Below are 16,207 nucleotides of genomic sequence, written 5' to 3' on the forward strand. Positions count from 1 at the left end.
TTTTCAAAACTCCATGGAATGACGGGAACTCAGATCTAAGGTTGATGTTATAGATCTGAGTTCTGGGTTGAAATGCATTCATGAATCAGTAAAAAAAAAAATTCTTCTTCATTATCTTTTTATGTGATGATTTTGATATTGAAATAGAGATTTAATAAAGATAGAATGTGTTTTTCTAGTGTAAATAAGTATAGTAGATGTTTATACACACTTATACAATGTAGATACATTGTTTAATATTATATATACATGTGTGTAACTTTGTATAATTGTGTATATTATTGTAGATATACATATGTATGACTTGTATAATATTGTATATTATAGTATAATTGTATTTATACACCATTATATATCATTATACAATAATATATAAAAAAAATTTAAAATGTATAGATTTGTATATTGGGTCTTATACATTAAGATGTAGTAAACTCTATTTTTTTTTAGACAAAAGTCAAAAAAAGATTAAAAATTCAAAATAAAGAACCCTTTTTATGGATTGTGTAGAAATTCATGTCATGCTAAGGATATATCTCAAGCATTACTCTAGAGATGTACCAAATGCTTAGGACTTCTTATTCTCTGACAAGGGACTTGCCAACGATTTTTCGTTGGAGTTATAAGTTAAGCCAAAATTGATGAATTTACTGTTGAATGTTCCGATTCAGAAAAGCCTAGGCCCATACAAATGATGATATCACCAGAATCAACACTCATTGTTCGTCACTGTACGACATTACTCAAAGGAAAGAAGACGTCCTTCAATTTGCTTCACCCATTTCTCCATTTATGATCTTCACTACTTGCTGACTCACCGTTTATCTTAGACGGTAAGAGCTGACCAAATTCTTTATGATAATTTTTGGCTATGCAATTGAATGTAAGGTTTGTGTTATGAAATTGCAATGTATGTTTGCTATATGTACTTTTATGAAATTATGATAAATATTTATGGGGTATCTCACTTAGAGAATGTTATTTAACTTGTACCTTATTTTTCTTTTTATAATTTTTTGTCCACAACTACTCATTTTGAATAATTTTAGATTTACAATGTTTGAAGTTAATCTTAATAAAATCTAATTTGTATTTCTTCATAAAATTCAGACACAAAGAGCATGAATTTTAAGTAAAACAATTGAAACTCAATCATATATGTTTTAATTTTAGTTACATACTTTAGATACATTATATGTTTAAAAATTATTTCTAGATAGACAAACTTGTAAATTCTTACCGATAATAATTCAAAATCGCATGTATGTGCATTTCAATTGATTTTTATAGGTTTATTTAATAGGTCATACAAATGATCAAAACAATCTTGAATAGAAGTGTCACGTTTTATCTGGAGAAAAGATATCAAAACATTCCTAAACTTGTCCTCTCAACTTACTTTAACTCTTTAACTTCATTGACAATTATTTACCCCTTAACAACTTTATAGTGAATTAAATACCACCCTAAATATAATACCGCTCTCACAGAGGAAAGTGGATTACACTTTCGCCACATCACCGCTACGTAAAATATTATTTTAAGAAAAATTCCACTAATATATAATATGAAAAAAAAAAACGACACCACTTTCTTCTTCCCCGCCTCACCATCGCCACCATTAACACCACCTGCCGACTTTCTTCATTACACCCTTAAAATATTCATTTTTGACCATCGCTAATGACTTTTCTTCATTTAATTTTTCAAACTCACTAAGATAGTCGAATTTGAAATTCTGAATAACTGTAAAACTCGGTTAAAAATAAGTCACCGGCGATGGATTCCATCCTTAAAATACTTCTACGCCTACATAATATGAAACTTTCTGCAAGCTATAAATTTTAGCCCAACTCAAGCAATGATCACAAAAATTTCTCCTCATTGAAAGCTCTATGGTATTGTATCTCATCAAGGGGAGAATAACTCAGAGAGACATCTTAGATATTCCAGCTGTGAAAGAAAAAGATAGAAATATGCTTGGAGTAATGGGGGTTGATGGAGGTGTGACTGAAATTGGGCCCATAATCTCTGAGTTGAAAGGGGAGGGATTGAAGGAGAATAAATTGGGCCGGAGGTGAGGGGTTTGGTAGTTGAAGGAGGAAAATTGGGTGAGGATGGGGGTTTTGGTAGAAATCGGAACGGGGTGGAGTTAGAAGGAGGGAAAATGATGAAAGAGAGTTTTTTTTTCTTTTTCTATTATATATATGTATTGCCAAATCAGCCATGCGTTGAAATTAATTCACTATAAAGTTGTTCAGGGAGGTAAATAATTATTCTTGAAGTTGTCTAAAGTAAATTGTGCGGATAGGTTTAAGGGTGATTTGATGTCTTTTTCTCTTTTACCTTCTACTATAATCATACAAAATGTCACAAATGCCTTTACACCGCACATAACCCTATTACAAACTTTTTAATTAATCATTACATATTATTTTATAATGTATTATATTATATTATATTATATTGTATTATTTAAATAAATAATTTTTTTAGATAAATTGTATCATTTTACATCGTTACTCAATTATACATTAATAATTTAAAGATAAACCTACAAAAAGAATAGAGTATAAGATAGAGTTCCTGTAAAAAAAGTGAACTAAAAAATAAAAATAATTGAATAATAAGTAAAAATAAAATAAAAAATAAAAAATAATGATGTGATCACACCAGATAAGACTTTTATTTAAGTGGGTTGAACACTATGATATCTCACGTTTAATTCATAATAGAGACATCACTAGTCTAGACGTACTGAATTAGCTGATTCCATAGAATTAGTAAAGGTGTGGGCATGCTGACTAGACTCGGACACCATAATTATAAAAAAAGACTTTTCATTGTTAAAAGGTAATACAAAAGGAGCTCTTTTGGTTTAAGGAATAAAAGATAATTAAGTTTAGAATAAACTTATCTCATATTTAATTGAAATAATTTTGAAATTAATTATTTCAAAATTAATAATTATTGTAATTTTTATCCTACTTTAAAGGTAAAATAATTAATTTCGTTATAACTTTGGTACAACAAACACCCCTAAATTAAATTTTAAAATAACAATTGGCAAAAACAATCCAAACAAGCGGTTAGCTCAAACTTTGAAAATGGAGACGAGTCATTTCACGCACACGTACACACACTGAGCGTGTATAGCTGTACATAGTATACGAGAGAAAAATCCAATACTGAAAAATGTTGAGTACAATCAAGTTGCAGCTGTCGTCCCCGTTGTTCGCCAACAATTCCTATCAAGTAACCGCCGGAAAATTGGTCCCGCACTGGAGATTTAGTATCCGATTGCGGCGAAGCCAATTGGCGTCAATTTCAGTTCATTCGGAAAACGTGTCATCATCTGAGCCATTGATTACGTCAATTGGATCTTCATCGGCGCCGCCTCAACTATCTCAGTGGAACCTTACTCAACGCCATGTGAATATCCTCAGTTTCATTGCTTGCACGGTACATATTATTTTGTTTTATAATGCATTTTGAGTTTTATATTATTGTGTTTATTATTGTGAATTTGGGAGATTGTTTTTAAATAGTCGTGGTGTGCGGGCCTGCTTTCATGCACCTCGACTAATTGAATGAGATATTTGAACATTTTTTTAAAATAATGGTGGTGTAGGGGCCTGTTTTTGTAGAGAATAGGGAAGAAAGGTGTAATGGGAATACCTTCTGCCAGTGACGGGGCGGATCCAGGATTTAAAGGTTGTGAGTGCTTTAATTAAGTTAAAAAAAATTTATTAAAAAATGCAGCGTAGCTGCAGGATTCGATCCCAGGATGTTGGACATAGAAGTTACATCTAAAGCCAGAGCACCCAGCTATGTGTTCTCTGGGTGCTTTTTTATATATTATACCATCTTTTCACTGTTTCTTATATAATTATACCTATTCTACGTCGAGTTTAGTGGGTGCCGGAGCACCCAATAAAAGCACGTAGGTCCACCCCTGCCTTCTGCTAGTCCAAGATCGTTAACTAAAATTGAAAGATTCAACTAAAGAAGAGGAAGCTATGATAGGCGAGTTTCTTTTGTGGAAGAAGACTTCTTGAATTAGATTGTTTTTTTTAGTTGGTTACAAATGCCTAATGCCATCCCCTATTTATACTTGTGTAGGGGTGATTCTAGATACTACAAATCTAGTGTATTTTATCCTCTTCCACAAATATCTAACACTTTAGAATATCTAGATCTTTCCTAAATACAAATATCAAATAGACTATATTTTCTAGAAACCTGTACCTAGAATTACGTAGAATATCTAGATATTTCTTCAAGATGATGATCCTTGAAATTACACAAGATATTCTAGAAACCTTACAAGAAAAACTATGTTATCCACAAAATCAACTTTAAATTTTCTTCACACTCTCCCTTAAAGTGATTTTTTGGAAGCTATCCCAAACTTATTGCAGAAGAACTCAAACGAAGCTTTGAACTATGCCTTAGTGGAAATCCTTGTACTTTTTTCTCGACTCCTCTAACTTCTTCAAATAATGAAGTTTTTCTATCATCAGTTGGTCCTGCAAAGATATGTGTACCAACAAAAGTTACTCCTGGGTTCAATGTTTTAGAACCCTTTCCTTCAGATATAGCCCGAAGTACAAAGAAATTTCATCAGTTCAACCTCTTCATCATCCATTTCTCCATCTAAGTCTACACGGTCAACTTCTTCATTTGCTTCATCTTTAGTTTCCTCATCAACTTTCAATATTTGTTTTGAGCTAGTGATTGATCTTGATACCATAGATGATTGATCAGAGACTTCAACTACATCTCCCTTAATGCTTACTCCGATAAAGTCATCACTGGCATATAGAGTTTCAGACGCTGTCTGCTCAGAGTCTACTTCAATATCCTCCATGTTTAGACTTTTATTTCCATTTTCAGGAATTGCTTCTTTGATTTCCTCGACAGCAGATTCACGTCTCTAGTCTGAATGCCTTCAGTATCATCTTGCTTTTTATTGGCGTCTTCCTTCTCCACATGATGGATTATATTATATCCAATCCAATCACTCTCCAAATTTATGAAAGTCAAGGCATCTGTTGCTCGAATCTTAGCTGCTAAGCATCTTCCCCAGCCTTATTCTTCTTCAACAAGTTTTTTAGTTTGAGCCATGTTGCTCTCCGTGACTCGACAATATCTCCTTATGTGTCCGATCTTGCCTCACCGATAACACCTAATAGGCTTTTCACCATAATTGCATTAAACTCTTCCTTCTTTTTAGGTGAACTTGAACGGACACCTGAGGATCGAGAGTGAGGCATATCTCTTCCTTTTTCTTTAACGTTCCTCTTGTTAGCTACAAGAGCATTTTCCTCCCTTTCTTTGATAAATTCACTAGCCAATTGTTTGGCTAGTAACTCCTGAGACGACAATAAATTCTCAAATTCCTCCAAGGATGGTTGTTGAGCCCACCCCTGTATTGATGTCACAAAGGGAGTATATTCTGGTTTCAAACCACGGAATAATATTTCTTCTTATTCGTGCTTCGGAGATAGCCTTATCCGGATTTAATAAAGAGATCTTAGAACATAAATTCTTAATTCTTAAGAAATACTCTAGAAAAATTACCTAGGGTGGTGTTAGCCAATTTATTCTCCAAGATATGTAGCCGGGCTTCATTTTTCATGAGTTGATATACACCTTATAATATGGTCAAATAAAACGGAGAAGATGAACCTCTTCAGATTGAACTCCGCCTTCGCATTAATCTGCTTTCACTTTTTGTATGCACCATTATTCTTTGGTCCGTCGTCCGGAGGACTTGTGTTACTTCCATTAACAACATCCCACAAATCCTCATCTACAAGGTATGGTACAAGGTATGATTCCATGCTTTGTAATAAGATTGATTCACCAACTCCATTCCTAGTCTATTAACGCGACTGCGTAAATCCATTCGCACAAATCAGTTGAATCGACCACAAACCCGATCTTGAAATAAATGCAAGTCAATCTACAACTTTGGCTCTGATACCATGTAGAGAATAACAGAACAAAGGTGTAACTGGGGAGACCTTCTGCTAGCTCAAGATTGTTAATTAAGATTGAAAAATTCAACTAAACAAGAGGAAGCTATGAAAGAAGAGTATTTTTTATGGAAGAAGACTTCTTGTATTAGATTTTTTTTTGGGTTGGTTACAAATGCCTAATGTCATCCCCTATTATACTTGTGTAGGGATGATTCTAGATACTACAAATCTAGAGTATTCAATCCTTTTCCACATATATCTAACACTCTAGAATATCTAGATCTTTCCTAAATTCAAATATCAAAGACTACATTTTCTAGATTCCCCTACCAAGAATTACGTAGAATATCTAGATATTTCTTCAAGATGATTGTCCTAGAAATTACACAAGATATTCTAGAAACTTTACAAGAAAAATTATGTTATCGAAAAAATCAACTTTAAATGTTCTTCACAGTTTTCGCGCACCTCAACTAATTCAATGGGATATTTTTGTCCTCGGACTAGCAACAGATATCTGATAACTTTGTCTAGCAAGGCTGGACAGATACCAAGAATGACGTTGTTGTTATTGTGCTTATTTTATAGTTTGGGAAGCCTTGGTGGATAGTTATTGGTATTTGTATCTTGTGAAATTAGTCGAGGAATGTATATGGATTCTGCATTGTTGTGTTTATTTTATTGTTTGGGAAGCCTTGGTGGACAATTATTGATATTTGTGTTGGTGGGAGGTAGCAGGTATCTCGTTAAATTAGTCGAGGAATGTATTTTGGATTTTGCATTATTGTGTTTATTTATCATCTAGAAGCCTTAGTGGACAGAGTTATATCATATATGTGTTGGTGTGCAAGGGCAGACCTACATAGTTTTTTGGGATGCTCCGGCACCCAGTAAACTCGATGCGGAATAGGTATAATTACATAGAAAATATACAAAAATAGGTATAAAAGATATAAAAGCACCCACTAAAACAAAAAGTTGGCTGGGTGCATTGACATTTAGATTGATCTTAAGGTTTTCAATTGGAAGGGGCATCTCGGGTTCGAACCTCGTTGAGCCAATTTTTCACTTTTTTCAGCTTTTTAATTGTTTAAGCACCCACAATCCTTAAATCCTAGGTCCGCCACTGTTGGTGTGAGGTAATAGGTATCTCGCGAAATTAGTTGAGGAATGTATTTTGGATTTTGCATTATTGTGTTTATTTATCATGTGGAGCCTTAGTGGACAGAGTTATACGTGTCTGTGTTTGTAGGAGTAGCAGGTATTTTGTGAAATTAGTTGAGGAATGTATTTTAGATTTTGCGTTATTGTGTTTATTTGTCAATTGCGAAGCCTTGGTGGATAGAGTTACCCGCGTCTGTGTTAGTATGAGGTATGAGGTAGCAGATATCTCATGAAATTAGTCGGGGAATGAATTTTGGAATTTGCATTAATGCGTTTATTTATCATCTGTTAATCCTTGGTGGACAAAGTTACCGGTATTTGCGTTTGTATGAGGTAATAGATATCTTGTGAAATTAGTCGAGGAATGCATTTCGTATTTTGCATTATTGTGTTTATCATTTGAGAAGTTTTGGTGGATAGATTTATTGGTTTTTGTGTTAGTGAGAGGTAGGAGGTATCTCGCGAAATTAGTCGAGGAATGTATTTTGGATTTTGCATTATTGTGTTTATTTATTATCATTTGGGAAGCCTTAGTGGATAGTGTACCAGTATATTTGTTGGTGGGAGGTAGCGGATATTTAATGAAATTTAGTCAAGGTGCATGCAAGAGGCCTTGGCAACCAGGATTATTGAAAAAAAGGAAATTATCATTTGGGAATATTTTAGCAATGTGAATTTGAGAGGTTTATTATACAGTTGGGGAAAGATTGAAGAATTTCTAGAAGTCTGTTTGACTGCTTAGATGTGACTGGTTCGTCTGTGATGGTATGGCAGTTATTATCTTTATTATGAATGAGTAACTTGTGAAGCTAAAGACTGATCTCTTGCATTATAAATGATTTGTTATGCAACATCTATCTGATGATAAATTGTCATTTACTATGTTTGAAATCCATCATATGAACCTAAATTTACTACCTAAACCGCTACCTGTACTTTGCGTAATGATAGCTCATCATAAGTGTGACCTTTTTTTTCATTTCCCCGTCTTCCATGAAAGCATAATGAGATAAAAGTGATGATCTACAAAAAAAGAGGTTGAATCTGATTAATTGGTCTATGATTACATGGTTTTGTGTAAGTAGTGATGGTACTTGAGTTGAGTCTATTGTGAGCATGTAATTTACTGATTCGGTTCTCAAGGTTGCTAGTGATGCCACCATTAATGGCTTTACTGTGAACTGAAATTAATGAAATAAACCCAGAAAGATAGAGTAGTTTATTTCACTGTACCTTATATGATCTAGTGAAATTTGCTCCCAGTATATTGCGTATAAGTTTATGGAAAATGATTGTGATGGGAGAGGATTGTAGGTGCTGTGACAGGGCAGGCAGTTGCATACTTGGGGAGAGGTTGTGATTACGTACAAAATACAGCCATGTTCAGTGAGGGCATGCAAGGGGGTTGTAGAGCTAACTGCTAAGAAGAAATGTACCAAAAGAGTAAAATATTAATTATGTTTTTATGAAATAGAATTTGTAAATACAAACAAATTATTTAAATAAGTAAATGATACTCTCTGAGACAGAATGTGCTCAAGTGCCTTTGCAGAAGCAGTTGGTTCTATTGTTGATGAGATGAAACATATAAGGGATGAATGTAATGGTCAAGTTTCAGTTCCTGTGAACACAATCACGTGGGTGATTCCTCAGCCAATATTGGTTTGTCGGTAGGGAATTGGATACTAATTAGTAATTACAACAATAACAACATACTGAGTGTAATCCCTCAAGTAGGGTCTGGGTGGGGTGATGTGTACACAAACTTAACCCTACCTTGCGAAGATTGAGAGACTGTTTTCAATAGAACCTCACTGAAGTAAAAATAATAACATCATGTATGGAAAAGAAGATACATTAGTGAAACAGCCATGTTGAATATCCCCCATGGTATGCTTAATATCATAAGATTAAATGAAGTTTCGATACATAACACTTCTTTAGTTTATGATCACAAGATTCAAAAGTCTTCTTTACCTTCTTAAACTCCATGTCCAGTCAAACTGAGACAAACAAATTTAAATGGAGGGAGTATCTAATAGTAAGTCTAAACATGTATCTAATGTAAGTCAAGGTGTGTTTTCCACCACACCCTTGTCTGAATTACTAGAAGGCGGCTCATCCACAAGACAGCGAACATGATGAGCGTGGACATGTCTTAACAGTCCTATGCTGACAGGGAGGGTTGCCCCTCTCAGATGCTCTGGCTTTCTTTTCTAGTTCGCTCCTTTGCTTGAACTCCTCATGAGTGGTTCAGTGTCTACGAAGTTCTTCCCATATATGGCACCACCACCTAAGCGTTGTACCTCTACTGTGAGCTGATGAAAATAAGTCGGCTAGTCTGTGCCTTTCTTTCTTTTAAACTTAGTAACAATCTGACTGTCATGATGGGGAAGTCGTGCACACTTTTTCTGCAAAAAAATTACTGTCTAACATTAGGAATGAATCTCGATAAGTATAGTGCTTGAATTAAAATAATAAATTCAAATATCCCTTAAACTCATTGAAGATTTGTTGCTTGAGTGGTTGTGGAATATCACCCCAACTCGGTTACGTTGCATCATAAAGATCGTCAATGACGTCTGAATTGGTCTTCGTAGTCTGTGGGCCTGGATTGAACCTATAATACAACAATCAAAACACTCAGACATTAAATTCAAGAATTAACAAATGAACATAATCATAAGATGCAAAAAAAATAAATCGTACCGAATGACTTTCTCTATGGGTAAGTCCACTAGCTTGCTTCAAGTGACTGACCAAGTCAATAGCGGCTTCCAAATATCTTATTGTTGAGCTTGTTGCATGTATGCTTTATTATAATGGGTTTAGAAGTACATTTGCTGCTTTTGCAGCATCATGAGATGTCGAGGCTATCGTTGTAGTTGTAGGATGATGGAGATGAAGGTGGCAAAGAATTTACATGCAGAAGGTTATATGGATTTGTTTTTCTGCTTATACCCTGGAGACTTGTCTAACGTTCTGCATGTAAATTTTTCGCATCTTCATTTCCATCATCCTACACCTAAAATTATAGCCTCGACATCTCGTAGTGCAATAAAGCTGCAAATATTACCAGCCTTCACATTGTGTGGAGCAGCATATCCATATGTTCCCACTGCATATGTCGACATATGCGTCTTATTTCCTCGGGCAAGCCCGAAGTCTGATAAAATGACAGTAACGGTCATAGAAAGAAATTTGAGTATGCCAAGTATTAATTCAGAGATATGAAGAGAGTTCATCGCATCAAGAATTTAAAATAATTACTGCATCTAATAAGACGCTGGATGCTTTAAAATCTCGATATATAACCAGTTTTTGCAAGAGATGATTCATTCAAGAATCTAAACATAAATCCATATATCATCAAACAAAGAAAAGATAATGAAGAGAAAATTTAAGAACTTGCTTACTCATTGATTTCATTCTGAAGATTCTTGTTGGAAACGGGTTCCATCATCATCATTGTCATCCTCTTCTTCATTGTTGTTAACTTCCTTCATCTCCGCCACAATAGGTTTAGGTGTGTTAAGAATGAGAGCGATCGGTAAACATCATTATATATATGCAAGGTAAGGAATTAGGGCTTTGTAAAAGATGTTACAAACTTGTTTTTTGGTCCAAAAACTGTTTCAAACTTTTTTTTAGTCCATAAGTTGGCACAAAGCTTTTAAATATTGGATCATTTGCTCCCAATTTTTATACAAATATCCTAAGTTGCTCGTACTCTTCAAAAATGTCTACGGGTGCATGTCGGATCCTCCAAAAATTGTGTATTTTTGAAGGATCCAACATGGGTGCGGCAACGTTTTTGGAGAGTCCGAGCAACTTAGCAAATATCAAACATCTGCTTTTTATAGAATCATTTATCTGGATGAAACGATCTGAAAGAAATTGAGAATTGTGGCTTTTTTCTTTATTTTGGTCGACGAAGAAATGAGAGCAGAAGTTGTTGTGATCATGTTTTTGAACATGAATTTTGTTTGAAAATAAAATAAAATTTTTGATTAAAAACTATTATTTCACTTTAAGTATTCTCCAAACTTATTTTTCAAATTATAAATTCTCTCTTTCAAGTATCAAAAATACTCCCTCCGTTCGCTTTTCCTTTGTCACTATTTTCCTAAATTTGATTTTTATTTTTACTTATCATTTTTGACAAATCAAGAAAAGACAAATCTTTTCCCATATATTACCCTTAGCATTAATTACTTATCCTTAAAATCATTTTCCTATACCTAATAAACATCAATTAACAGGGTTAATATTAGAAAGTCATTATACCAATTATTGTTTTCGTAATGGGTGTGTCATATTAAAAAGTGACAAGTAAAAATAAACAAAGAAAGTATCTTCTTTTCTCGTGGAACTGTATTAAAGATATGAACTTCTTCCTCGATTATTATTTATTTGGTGGAATTAATTTTAAAGAAATTGAAGGAATTTGAGTTTTTTTTTCCTTTTATCCAAGTTGAATTGAAAGTAAAATAAGAATAATTTGCATATAAATATACTAAGTCTTTTCACGTTCACTAATAAGATCACCATATGATTTGTATTATTTGTGTTATTAATGACTTTCTTTAGATTCCTCACTTTGTGGGAATTCACTGGATATGTTGCTGTTTGTTGTTTGTTGTAATGACTTCTTTAGATTGTTAATTATTTTATGAAATATAAGGAAAACATTGAAATTATGTTGCATTGAGAACATTTGGGCCTTTTTATTTTGATAACTGTGGTGTCCGGGCCAGCTTTCGCGCACATCAACTAAATCCACGGGATACCTGCCACCTCCAACCATTAACAGAGATAAGGTAACTCTGTCCACCAAGGCTAGGATAAGGCTAAGACAGATGGGAAGAATCACCTATTCACTGACCCGACCTGACTCGGGACCTTGTCGTAATGGGCGTCCCAAGTCCGACCAAGACTGGAGACCACCCCCATTACCCAGCCCAACTTCCAGCCGCCTGCCCTGAGTTGGCTGAATTCCGAGCATATAACAAGATAACGTAATTATCCAATTCCAGACTCTGGGATAGGTCTATAACCGAGACCGACCCAACCAAGTTCAACCGTCCAAACCCATCCGATAACCAAACCAAACCAAAACCATAAACCAAATCAATAACCAAACCAAGTTCTGTGGCATAACACAAAAGGATAAAACAACCAACTACCGTCCAAGGGTGTCAACCCCAATACCAATGCCAATACTAAGGCTGACACCAATACCGATCCTGCCTATTCCAACCCATAGTAGTTCCACAAAAGCCTCTAACTAAAAGAAAATCAATATCCGGTTGGAACATGCCCCCAACCATAGCCAAAACCAATATCCATAAGATAACTAAAGTATATAAAGACATCCATGAAAGAAATGGAGCCTTCTGGAATATGGAAGCTCACCACCTTAATCCAATAGCCGATCCTAAAGCCGAACACTAAGCAGGAGGAGTAGAATGGCCGGTTCCTGCATCACGTGGGGATACAGCCGTCCGAAGACGGGTTAGCGGGTGAACGCTAGCAAGAAACTCAGGATAAGGATAAAATAATGTCATCCAGTAAAACTAAATAAACCAACCATATGCATACAAACCATACATATATAAATATATATATATATATATATATATATATATGTGTGTGTGTGTGTGTGTGTGTGTGTATATATGTGTGTGTGTGTGTGTGTATATATGTAACCATGCATATATATACAAACCATATATATATATATATATATATATATTTAACCATGCCGGGAAAGGGAATCGAATGTAGCATGCATTTAGAACCATTAACCTGGGTATATGTAGCTTAACCATCCTAAAACCACCCACGAGCTATATGGGTTCAGTGTAACCCCCTGATATATATATATATATATATTAAATCATGCCGGGAAAGGGAACCAAATTTAGCATGCATTTAAAACCATTAACCTGGGTATGTGTAGCTTAACCATCCTAAAACCACCCACGCTGGGCTATATGAGTTCAGTGTAATCCCCTGAACGGGCCTCAATGCGTGTAGCCGCACAAACAGGAGATACCAGAAGAGTAGGGGATTCCCAAGTACCCTACTCTCTCCATGATACATGCGTACAGTGTACTTAGAGGATTCCCATGTGCCTCATAGTATCATATGAGGTCGCGATGACCACCCCTCATGTCGGCAAACATAAGTTTCCAGTGCCCGTCCGTTGGACTCGCACCTTCACGGTTAGCTATCACACCCGCCATTATTGCCCAATTAAAATTATTTCTATCCAACCAAATCATTAGACCATTATTATTAATCAAGGCTATAAGTAGTGGTATCGTCATACCGACTATAGCTTGCAAGCAGTGTCCTTAGCTAACCTTTCTATGTAGAGGGATTCCTATGTGCCCATAGTCTACATTATCAAGTTAACTTGGGGGAATCCCGTGTACTCCACAAGTGTTTCATTATTAAGTTTGCTTGGGGGAATCCCATGTACCCCACAAGTTGTTCATTAGCATGTTTACTTGGGGATTCTCTTGTACCCCACAAGGAAGTTTAATTAACCATAACCATGACCACCAAACCTTACCATTCCATTTCAAGCCATTTACACCATTTAGGGTTCCATTACCAAATCATATCATGCAATTGTTCCATTAAAAGTTCAATAATATAGTAAAAACATTATCATAGACATTTTATCAAACATGTTGGGGCATAGTGTTTCCATAACCAAATCCAGTTACCATTTAACCATTCCCATGCAACCACTTGTCCAAACCACCATTAAAGCATGTAAAAACATAATTAAAACGTGGGAAAACCATAGCCAAACATTGAATACCAAAACCCCAACACATTTGAAAACCCCAAAACCATACAGTAATCATGCCATGAACCCCAATGTATCATATTGATGATATTATGATGACTAATGTAAAATAATGTGTTTTTGATGAAAGTCATGAGATATGTCTAAGCCTGGCAACGGATCGAAACGGTACCGCCGAAATGGTTCTACCGGAACAGGTACCGGACAGATATACCGGTGTATTTTACCGGAACTGGTACCACCGGAAAATATGGGCCTTCCACCCCGGTCCGGTTGTCACCGGTACGGAAACTGGAGTTTCGGTGTGTTTTTAATTTTTTTTAAATTTTTTTAAAACAACTGTTTAATGTTAAATTGTAAATGTTATGAGTTGATTTAATAAAATTAATGTTATGAATTTTATATTAAAAGAATATAAGTTTATGTTAACTCATAACATTAACTTTAACTTTAATAAAATTAAAAGAATATAATTATTTTAATAATTTGACTTGTTTTATTAATATAATTAAGTTAAAAGATATATTAATCTAATATTCTTTTGAAGTTAATGTTATGAGTTAATTTAAATTATATTTATATAAGTTTAAGTTAAAAACTTATACTATAAAAACAATTAACATTAACTTAAATAGTTATAATTTTAAGTTATAATAGATTATAATATATAATTTTAAAAATAATTATAATTTTAACTCATAACATTAACTTTTTATAACATAAACTTAGAAAAATTTATAAAAAAATTTCGTAACTTTATAAAGTTCAAGCATTAAACTTTTTTTTTTCATAACTTTAAAATTGTAAATGTAAACTATAATTGCATCAAACTAAACAACAACAACAAAACCCAGTATATTCCCACATTGTGGGGCGCATCAAACTAAACAAATTTTAAAATAAAATTAAGGCGAATAGCCTTTATATTTATTCAAATTTAGTACGTTGTACATTTATTACAAATATTAAAAGAGAATCTAATCTACGCAGCCACCTTCTAGAAAGGGTTCTGTTTGAATTAGATCTCTACTCTAGAATCTTGTTAATATCTCTAATATCCATAATATTCTAGATGTAAGTTATCTATTTCTATATTTTTTGGAATTGGTCTTTTTCCTTGTTCTTCCATTGCTTCTATTTCATCATCACTATTCTCCTCAAATATTTCATCTATTTTGTCTTCAATTTGGGGCGGTAATTTTGGGAGCCCAAAATTTCTTCGTTCGGCATTGATCCAATCTCTAAATAATACCGAAATCTCCAAACTATCTTTCGCCAACGAATATCGATGATCTCCAATCATAAATCTTCCTGTGCTAAAAGCTTGCTCTGAAGTAACTGAAGAAGCTTGACTTGCTAGCAAATCTTGAACCACCCTTGAAAGTTTTGGAAATTGTCTGGTACGGGTCTTCCACCATGCTAAAAGTTGTTGTTCATTTACATCTCTAATATTTTCCCAATCCTGAGAAATATACGAATCAAAATCATTACTGCTACAACATTGAAGACCAAGTTCTTCACCCATTTCGTCATCTAAATCATCATATCTATGTCTAGAAGTAGGAGGTTCAACCGACCCAATATTTTGTTCCATAACTTGATACATGTTATATAAACTCCTAGCTTTAGGTACTATGCTAGCACAACAAGTTTCAACTGATGGCTTTTCATGAGGTTCAATTTCTAAATTGATGTAAATTTTTTGAACCATCATCATTACACCATGTTCTTTGTAAAATGGGTTGAATAAAGTAGCTGTCAAATAAATTTGTGAAATAGGAAAAAAATATTTTTTAAATTTGTCAACCATAGCTTCAATTGCCTCTTTGTAAGAACAAATTTTTTTATATTTAGCAAGTACTTTAGAAATAGCAGTAATATTTACTAAAACAGAATAAATAGTTGGAGTATATTGTGCAAATACTGTGTTCCTAGCTTGATAAAAAATTTTAAAAAATTTACAAAGTTCTTCTACTTCAATCTAATCATCAGAACCTAGCCTTAAATCATTATTCGAATTAAGCGAATTATAAACTAATCGCCGCCCTAACGGCTCTCTCTCTCTCTCTCTCTCCCTACCCTCTCTCCCTCTCTCTCGCACCGGTCCCCGACGCCGTCGCTGACCTTCGGCGCCGACCCGATCCAACCGCCGGCCCCGACCTCCGGTCTCCGGCGCCGACCCCCCCTTCACCGCCACCCTCCGGCGCCGACCCTCCGGGTTCAGGGTCCCCGCTGT

General features: G+C 34.5%; 1 protein-coding gene across 2 annotated transcripts in view; it reads left to right on the forward strand.

The window, feature by feature from the left end:
* The first annotated feature begins 3,028 nt into the window (after positions 1-3,028).
* LOC107854143 overlaps positions 3,029-16,207 on the forward strand; it is a 19,509-nt gene continuing 6,330 nt past the window's right edge. The window contains exon 1 of one of the 2 annotated variants that reach the window (XM_016699138.2): positions 3,029-3,462. In XM_016699138.2, the coding sequence (XP_016554624.1) occupies positions 3,196-3,462 (267 nt within the window). In that variant the 5' untranslated portion in view covers positions 3,029-3,195. The remainder of the gene's footprint in view (positions 3,463-16,207) is intronic. The other variant, XM_016699139.2, reaches the window with a different exon arrangement.

The sequence above is a fragment of the Capsicum annuum genome, chromosome 5 (genome assembly GCF_002878395.1).
Source record: "Capsicum annuum cultivar UCD-10X-F1 chromosome 5, UCD10Xv1.1, whole genome shotgun sequence".
Classification (NCBI taxonomy): domain Eukaryota; kingdom Viridiplantae; phylum Streptophyta; class Magnoliopsida; order Solanales; family Solanaceae; genus Capsicum; species Capsicum annuum.